The sequence below is a fragment of the Prosopis cineraria genome, unplaced genomic scaffold (genome assembly GCF_029017545.1).
Source record: "Prosopis cineraria cultivar Desert tree isolate PC_DT_omini unplaced genomic scaffold, ASM2901754v1 PC6, whole genome shotgun sequence".
Taxonomy (NCBI): Eukaryota; Viridiplantae; Streptophyta; class Magnoliopsida; order Fabales; family Fabaceae; genus Prosopis; species Prosopis cineraria.
The window spans coordinates 12,929,141-12,939,313 of record NW_026555337.1 but is presented as its reverse complement, the minus strand read 5'-3'; the positions used below and the strand labels follow the sequence as shown (position 1 = coordinate 12,939,313).

At 31.2% G+C, this 10,173-nt stretch overlaps 1 protein-coding gene across 1 annotated transcript; it reads right to left on the bottom strand.

Moving 5' to 3' along the window:
• LOC129313895 (lysine-specific demethylase JMJ13-like) lies at positions 1-5,009 on the bottom strand. Its single transcript, XM_054957289.1, has 10 exons — positions 4,724-5,009; positions 3,868-4,024; positions 3,547-3,766; positions 3,280-3,333; positions 3,100-3,179; positions 2,723-3,003; positions 2,082-2,474; positions 1,544-1,740; positions 441-716; positions 1-97 (listed from the first exon to the last, which is right to left on the bottom strand). Exons 1-9 carry the CDS (start codon positions 5,007-5,009, stop codon positions 462-464), a joined length of 1,923 nt encoding a protein of 640 aa, XP_054813264.1. The 3' UTR covers positions 1-97; positions 441-461.
• Between the last annotated feature and the right edge of the window lie 5,164 nt (positions 5,010-10,173).

Sequence of the window (10,173 nt, the reverse complement as noted above, 5' to 3'; positions counted from 1 at the left end):
CTTGCTAATCCTATAATTCTATCTAAAGTGTATTTATAAATGAAAGAAAAGAGAAGCTATCTGCTTCAATTTCTGTCCAGTGTCAACCACACAATACCTGCATATATTCAAAATCTGTCCCATTTTAGAAAGTAAGCATTGATAGGGTTCATTTGAATAATATAGATTCATTGAAGTGTGAGGATCTTCAAGTTTTCTAAATTAAGGAGAAAGAGAGATACATAATAACGAGTTTTGTTTATGACATGTGAGCCCCACAAAAATGTAACACATGATCATGTGCTCAGTGAGGTGAGAGGATCCTAAAATTTTCTGAAGTAGAGAGAGAAATAATAGTGAGTCTCGTTTTTGACATATGGATCGCACAAAAGTAAGGCCCATGATCATGTGTCTATATTTTTCTTCACTTCAAGAAAGGTCAGTGTAGGAATCAATGTCACCTTATGAAAATGATGGTGGATTTAAGCTGAGGAAGATTCTGTTTGAGTAATTTGTGTAAAATTTGAATATTTTCTTTGTAATTTAGACTTCATTTGAGCTCCCTTCTCATCTATCATTGTTGGTGGCCCTCTCTTTCCACAAATTTTCAGCACTAGCTCCTTATTATATTCCAAGTTGAGCTCAATAGAGTCCTCTTCTCTTATTTTTGAACTTGATGCTCTCTCCATAGAAGAAACAGTTCCACCGGTAATTCTTTCTTCATGGTAAAGATTGTTCTGCTTTGCATTTTCAAATTCAAAAAACACAAAAAATTAGAAACAAGATGAGGCAAGGAAGTTATGTTGATGAGATTTTTAAATTGGTTCAATCTACGGAAGAATAGGTAGAGAAAGTCAATCAGAAACAAACAGGTAAGAATGATGAATGTAATTTATTGCAAAGGTTGCTAAAATTCTTACAACATTTCATGTTTCATTTACTCATGAGTTAGAACCAATTAGTACAATATGGAAAGTATTCTTTCCAAGAGTAGGAGGGTCCAGGTGAAGAGAGAAAGAGTGAGAGAAGTTTTGGTGAGGCATGACCTGCATACCCTTCTCTCTTTATCTCTCCACCTGGACTCCAGGTCCATCTAGACAGAATCCAAGTCTAGAATAATGAGGATGAATCTTTTAGAGTTGATAAGGTTGAACATAGAGTACATACACTGCACACACACACTACCAGTGTAATTTTTAACATTTCTTTGCATACATACATACATACATATATACATATATACATACATATATATATATATATATGTAATAAAGTTTAGGTGAATTGGATCTCGAGACTCACTATGACGAGGGCAAAAGAGCATGCCTCTAAGCTCAAAGAATGTTTATAAAGAGACTTACAAATTACCTACCAATAAGATCTTCATATCAATAGCAAGATTTGATCTTATGACCTTATGAGTTCTGGGCAAAGTCCTTACTAATTAGACTAATCTTTGTTGATACAATGTTTAACATTTCTAACTCCATATCATTGAACTTTAGAGGATCCAAATAAGAAATTGGAAAGAACTTTATGTTTTAACTTATTAAAGAGTACAGACCTTATTATCTCGAATGCTTTCTTGATCAATATAAAAGAATGTCTTTGACAGTACATTTACTCCACTATTTCTCTGGAATTCCAACATGATGTCTTTTTCCAGTTCAAAACTTGTGGCAGCATCTATCAGTGCCAACATTTCATCTCTCTTGAAAAGTGTGCACGGTCTACCGCATAAACAAGTCTGAGTCTCAATTTCTGTATGGCAAAATAAGAGAGGAACAAAAGATAAGGAAATAATTTGATTCAAATCAAAACGCAATAAATAGATCTTGAATCATCTGCATGCAAGAGTGCAATTACACTTTAATTTAAATGCTTAAACTATTACGTGAAGGGTTATAATACAACATTCAGATAAAATCCCTTTGGGTTTAAATGAAGACAGAGTACTTTAAAGCTCAGAGCCTGAACTTTTTTGTTGTAACCTCTTATATCTATTAGCTTAATACAGTTTTAAGCTCAGAGCTTAAACTTGCTCATCTGTAGTGAGAGCAACTAAAATGACGATTCAGAAAATGGTAACAATGATATCTTACCGTGGAAAAGACAAATGGGATGAGTATAGCAGTTCTTGCAGAGAAAGAAAGCCACATAACAGTCTCTACTGCAGAGGCTGCATACCACAGTACCTAGGGAATTTGAAGAACTTAAAAACTCGCTTGAAATTTCCAGTCTTGAAAGAGCTCCGTAGTAAAATTGCATAAGCTGCATAAAAGACAGTTTAGTAGCATGGTCAGATTGCAAATCAAATTTGTCACTTGAGCCTCTGAAATTTGGGGCCTTGTAAATCAGCATTGCTTCATTACAAAGAAGTTCCTCAAAGGGAATAATAGGCATCTTTCCAAGATGTGCATATCGCCTTGTAGCTTCAGCCCCAAATGGAAACCAATCACTCACTGCAAAGTTTACTGCTTCTCCACAGTTAAATCCTGAACCAAGAAGAATCCAAACCAGTAAATATGAAATTATGTATCTATTGAAAACTATATACCCGTGTGTCTGCAGAGACAAAAAAAAAAAAAAAAAAAGGCAAGTGCATGCATGCTTGCATGATGTAGGATTAACTTCATACATATTCTCACCTCTTATGTCATTATCTCTCTCACTTCAGAGACACTTTAACTTTAGAGAGTCAAACTTGTTAATGCACAGAAAGAAAGATAGATAGATAGATTACCATGACTAAATCCAGCATGATATGCTCTGGGAAAGGTGATGACAAACTCTCCAGGCTTCTGCAAGACCTTGTAAACTGGAACACCATGTTGAATCAAGACATTTGGAGAAAACATGGTTGTTTTATGAGCAAGAGCTTGGAAGGCACCAGCCTCTCCATCATGCTTTGATAAAATCTTATTGTGGAACACATGATCTGAGGTGACCTCTTCGAATTGAGAGGCTGCATAGCTGGGAACACCATACCAAGTTTTATTTGCTCCTGAGTGATGATAGTTAATGCTGCAAAAGATTAAAGTACATAAAATCAGGGCTGAGAGAAGTACCGGAAAAATAGCAGATGAACCTGAAAACCAGAGTAATAGTTTTGATAATTACCTGTATAAATAGTGATCTTCTACATGCCATGCAAACATGCTGAATAGCATTCCAATATAAAGCATGGGATCAGTTATTCCCTACCGGGGAAAAAAAAGTTTACATGATGATTAGAATAATCAGTCAGAAAACAGTGTTAACAATTGAATTGAGACAAGGTATTAGACATTGCTTTCTCACTGGAATTTCTCTGTCAATGAACCGCAATGTGGATTTCTGCAGCCTGGAGAAATTCTGAGATCAATGAAAATGTAAGTTTTTTCTTCATATCACAATAAACTGATGGGGTACAAACAGTAAAAAATGGCAACGCAGGTGGCAATTTATGGATTAAATTTGAGGAACTATGGACAACCTGAATTTCTCAACAATTAACAGAAAGCGTGTGTGTCTGTGTAGAGAGAGAGAAAGAGAACAAAATAAGATGAATAAGATCTCAAAAACCACCTTCAAATTCCATTTGCTTTTCCCAAGCTTGTCATCAGGATCACATGAAAAAGCACTCCCTTCAACATTGACTCCATACTCAACTGTTCCTATCTCTCCATGCTCCATCTCATGCCAGAATAACTTTTCCACATACGGAGAAGGAAGACTTCCTGAACTGTAAAACCGACTGAGAAAGGCCTTGTTCGCCAAAGTCTCGAAATCACGATAAGTGTATTTTCTGATGGAAACAATATCAATCAGCATTTGAGCAATGTCAATTGATATCAGTCAGCAATTGAACAATATCATTTGAATCATAGTCATAATAAATTCTCTCACCTGCCTCTGAGGGAATAGATTGTTTCATTGTCCTCATTCCATTCAGAAAACTGAAGAGGTTGTACAATAGTTTCAAACTTGAAATTTTCTATCTCTTTCATTAGGACAACAGCAGCTGGAATAGAGGCATTTATAGGAGAAACAATTTTGCATATTCCTGAAATATTTAAAACGAAACCTTATCATTAGTAGTATGCAGAAAGTATTTGTTCTATGAGTGTTGTGAGAATGAAAATTCATGCATGGTTAAATGAAAATGTTCATGGTCATTTGCATCTAAATAATCAATGACATTGCACAAGCAGGGGCCAGTATGTTCTGTTGTTATGGAAAAGTCTTCATGAACATTAAAATAAGACTAAATTATACATAACTCCTTGAAATTTAGGTTATACGCAGATAACTTCCCTTGCCTTTAAAACTTAATCATGAATCTCCCAAAACTTTTAAAAATTATATAAGTAACTCTATTATATTAATTTGTCTATTATTCACTAATGGAATATAACATGACAGTTTTATCTGCACATGATTTAAAGTTTAGAGTAATCATTACTAATAATCCAAAGAATTTATCTTTACATGATTAATGATGTATCATGCTTCATTAGTAACATAGAAGGTTAATTAATGGCGGGCTATCTGCTCAAATTTGGAAATTTGGGAAGATTCTTTATTAAATTTTAAAGGTCATGAGAGTTATTTGCAGCACATGGCTCAAATTTCAAGGAATTTTTATGCTATTTAGCTTTAATATAATGAAAAACAAAGTATTAACTACTAAAAGCCAGTTCATGAACATATTTAAGAGCTTAGAATAATAAAGCAAAATGAAATATGACTTGATCAGATATACCATATTTTTGTGACTCGTGAACAATCTTCTGCAGATAAACTAAGGGATCCTCAAACTCCTGTTCTGATGGGCAGAAAACTGGACAGTCTGGAATCTTATCGACCCATTCTTGCTCTGCCAAATCTACTCTCCTCAGTTTGTTCAAGATATCCTTGCCTGCTGTTTCTTTTTCTCTTTCACATCCAAAAACTTTAGCAGCTTTTGCTTTATTTGAGCTCTTCATATCACTAGCATATGATGTTTTTGATGTCACACGAGAGTCCAACCTTCGAAACCTTCTATGCATCTTGTTATTTCCAGTTATTACCTAAATTTTTTTGTTGTCCAATCTGGAATGTGAAGAAAATTGGGCAGAGTTCAATATCATCAATATAAAAGTTAAAATCTATATTAAAACGTGCTATTCATGAGCCATGTTTCCATATTCAGCCAAAATGAGGCAATGTTAAGAACATAACTTTGTAACTTTGTTGAAGGATTGGAGCCAAATATGACCATGTCCACTACCCTTCAAACCATTGCTCTCTAAACATGACATTTTCAAGTATTCTTGCATAAAGCATACGTAAAATGAAAATCTTCTAAATATTGTAGAATTTAAGATATGATTTTAATTACATTATTTACTCATGTATTGTCCTACCAGAAGCGGCAAAACTATTTATTATGCACCACATAAAACATGGAACTATAAAAGGGGGAAAATCTATGCGATCACATGGAAAACTTCACAATATAGGTTTGGCTCAACCGTACGTCAAGAGAACCAAAAAAAAAAAAAAAAAGGTATATGGATAGGCAAAACTCTGAAAACTAAAAAAAATAAAATGTTTAAGCATATCTGTAAGACTTACTCTAAAAAAAAATATATATTAAGTCATTGTCATGTATATTTTGTAGTCTTCATATAGAATAAGGATTTTCTTAACACATGTTCGTACACCGTACATAATTTCATTTCACTGTACTCTAAATAAGAATCACCAGTGCCAAGCATTTCAAACTTAAAAGTCTCTTACAATTCTAAAGTAATTCGCATCATCAATATATTTATAAACATAACATAAAAAACTAACCATTAAATAAATTTTAACTGTATTGAAGCGCAAGCGCCTACTAACGGGCATGCATGCTTGCTCCCTTGCGCATAAAACAAAGGTCCCAAGTAAGAAAATTCGAGAAGTAGCTTTTTATGTTTCCATCTATGAGATAAAGAAAGGCATATGGCATGATGAGTTGCTCTTCTACCAACGTTGTTAAAAGAATTCGATCTCTGGTTTACAAGGAATGCACGAAACATGAAAGAGAAGAGAAGAGAGAAAGTGATTTGCTTTGGATTCAGAGGAATACCCTCAGTTATCCTACACCCCACGCACTCCTTGGGCAGTTTTCTGGACATGCATGCTGGAAAACTGTTACTGCACATTTTCAAAATAAAAGGGAATATTGCACTCAAGGACCCAGATATATACTACACATGCGGACGCAGCACTAGAGACAAAGACAAACATATATAATTCTTAAAAACACGCATGCAATGATTCACATGTCATTAAACTCAACTTTTTCCCAGTTACAATAATTTACACAGTAAACCAAATAATCAATCCAAAGCAAGAGTCGTCTTCATGTTCAACACGTGTTTGACACTATTGAACTTCAATTTTATACATTTTATGGCGTTTGATTTATTATTATATAATAGAGACAAATAAACAAACACTTAGAAAACTCTCCACACAAAACGAACAAACAAAGGGAACTTGTACTCAATAAATAGCCAATTATATTTAAAGACACATCTTAGGTCTCAGGACAGCGAAATTTGACAGTAATAGAAATTTAGATTATATTAACAACGGTATATACAAGATTGAGAGAGGAGAAGAAACTATTTTGAGACTATATATAGCCCCAGGTAACATAGAAGAGATAGGAAGTGATTATTGCTTTTCAGTTATTCTTTGGAACACAAGTAATCCAAATAAAAACTTCACTGCGAACATTAAAATTTGACACTTGTTTTGTTTCTAACACACAGGCGAAATTTCAGATTTCAAATTCTGTTATTTGTTACCATCCCAAAAGCACTAAACAGACAATTATTTAAGCTTTAATTTAATTAAATGTCACATGGTTTTAATTTCCTCTTTTAGCATTTAGAAGAAACCAAGAGATATAATTAAGAAGAAACTGTAAGTATATAAAATGAAAGGAGGGGAAAGAGAGGGAGATACTTTTCGATAGTGATCAGAAACTTTCTAGTGTTTTCTTTGCATCCAAACAGAAGTGCAGAAACTCGACGAAGAAAGCAAATGATCCAGCGAATGATTTGCTTCCCAGAAAGAAAAGGATAAACATTCAAGAAAAATTACAAATTAGGAAAGTTTAAGCAATGTTAGAGATTAAAAGGAATCGTTGAAAGGATGTGATGATACCGTTTAATTCTTCGCTTCAGGCGGTTAAGTGTACGTGACTTTTTGGTGCGCGATAGAGCATTTTGGCTCTGTAGGACACGTGGCAACATCGCAGTGGGTGAGTCCATGAAGGTGCATGAGGATGTGACACACTTAATCAATCGTAGCCGTTGTGCTAATAAGCAATAACCTTCCAAATTCCGAGCTGACTTAAATTGGTTTGAATATATTTCCTCCTTTGCCTTTCAGACAAAGATATGGTTAAAAGTACTGTATCTTGAAATTTAGTAAAATGAAAATTTTTAGAAAAAATAAATGAAATATAAAATATAAACCGAAGCATTTATTTTGATAGTATCCAACTATCCATGATACAAAAGGATCTTATTATAATATTGTCTCCCCAAAACTAAAAATAATACTGTTTAAAATCAAAGGTGAGTATTTTTTTTATTAAAAATGAATTTATAAATTAAAGTCATTGAATACAATTCTCCCTAGATGAAATATCAAAAGTGAAGTTTAAAAAAAAAAGAATTAATTGATTCAAGACCATATTGATGAATGATGATGCATAGTTCCAATATATTTTATTTGTATTGAATATCAAGGAAGCTAAATTATTTTTCACCAAAAAAAGTCTAGGTTATGAGTCCACCCCTTTGTATGCAAGTTTAAATTCATGAGTTTAATTTTGGCGAAAAAAATAATTGCAAGTTTAATAACCTTGCTTACAATTCACTTCATTCTTATCACTGAAATTAATTTTAAATGGAAAAAATTTATATTGACCCAAAACAATAGAATGTCTGTCCACTAATTTACGAAATTTATAAGAAAATCAGAAAGAACATTCAATTAATAAAAAAAATTATATAAGGTTAGAACTGTATTATTTAAATAATTTGATTCTTAGAATAGCATTTTTCAAAATTATTTTTGTGACCATTTTAATTATACAGTTTACTAAAGGTTTGATTTTCTTCTTCATGCGTTGGTGTGCTTTCCAACATATTCACTCTCCTTTTTAAATTTTCATCTTCTAAAGTAGATCATCATTCATCACTCATATCATGAATTTTTTTTTTAAAAAAGTTGGATTTCTGGTTAAAAAGATGTATTTAGATTCAAAAAATACAAATAAAAATATTTACAGATGACCTATTAATTAAAAAGATCCTCACATTATGCATATTTCTTGTGGTTACATCTGCATGGTATAAGTATATTGTGCATTTCTTTTTAATGCCAAATTAATTATTGTCATTTGTAATCGGGCATGGGATCTTTGTATTGCATGGAACTCTTAGATATGTACCACATAATTTACAATTTTACATCTTTTTTCAATTTTTTAATCTCTCCCCCGTTGTAAGATTTTTCTTGAGTGTTTTAATATTGGGTAATATAAGATATTTTAATAAAATAATACTTTCTCTAGTCCTATTTATAGAATACTTCTAAAAGTAATTTTCTGTCTAAAATATAAGATAATTTGTAATAATTAAACCATTTTTTAATTTAATCTCTTTTTTATTAGCATAAAAATATCCAATGTAGTTGTATCATTATTTAAAACTATAGGTAAAAATAAAAGTACACCTCATTTGTTTATGATATTAAAAACTAATTTTTTTAAAGATATGTGAAACGGTTTAAATCCTACAATAAGGACCAAAGGAAGTAATTCATTAATCAATCTTATTTCAAAATTATCTTTCTTTATTTCACTCCTTAAATGACTAAACTCTTTCACTAGGCACAAGTCCATTGATTTTTAATAATATATATTTATTAATATTTAATATGGCTTATCACCTAATGAATTAAACTACTCGGTCCAATTCAATGGATGTTGTATGTTAATCTCTGAAATAAAATCTAAATCATTAGAATTTGAACGGCCGTATTCAAAGTTTTCATTTCATTTTCTTAAAATATTAAAAATTATAAAAAATTTAGCATTCACACACACATATTAATATAAATAAATATTAAAATAATAAAATAAAATAAAATTTTAACAGGTTCTCAATTTCGTACTCCTTCCACCCCAAATCATAAAATATTTTTGGAGAGATTTGGTGTTACAAGATCTAAATATAAGACATTTTGAAAATATTAAGGGTTTTATTAAATAGGCTTATTTTAATATCAATCTTACTCTCTTTATTTAATTTCCATCTCTCCATCTTTTTAATATATTAAATGAAAGATATTTTAAAAGTTCATATTTTTATTTAAAAAAATAAAGTTATTAATGCCTCATTTAGTATGGTGGAAATAATTTTGATGAAAACTAGCCTTGACTATCCCGTGCGTTGCACATGAAGGCTTAACTATTTAGATATTAATAATATTCAGTGTGTATACTTTATTTAAATTTGTATAATTAATTTTCATACATTTCCATAAAACTTTAAAATATAATGGACTGATCATGCCAATTATTTGATAAAACTAATATGAAAATAGTGGATGTAATCTCAAACCAAAAAAATTGTGGAAGTAATTAAGACATTATTCATATTATTTTTTCCAACATGTTTTAAAGCTTATAATATGATTATTGAGTTTATTTTTCGTAATATATTTTTTAATACAATGGCACCTTCCTTTTCAAGTAAAAAAATATACAAGAGTGACATTGTCCAATAAAGATTGATTAGGCAATATATTTATGTCAAAGGGATGTCATTATGATATTCTATACTTATTATCAAACTTTTTAATAAAAACTTCTACTGTTTTCTTAACATTTATTCCCCATGTGATGTCCTAAAAAAGACTTAAATAGTAGTTAAATACTCCCTTTGTTAAAAAATATAAAAACATTTTTTAAGGGGTTGGATGTTCAAAAATGCAGAGTATTTTTAATCTTTTGAGGTATAATTATTGCCTTTTTTTTTAAAGTCCTCCTATTAATAATGACTTTATATTTATTTTAGGGTATTTAATAGAAGTGAATATGAAAAGATAGGGTTAGTTAAAAAGTAAGTAATTATTTTATTACGGGTGAGATTCAATTAAAAA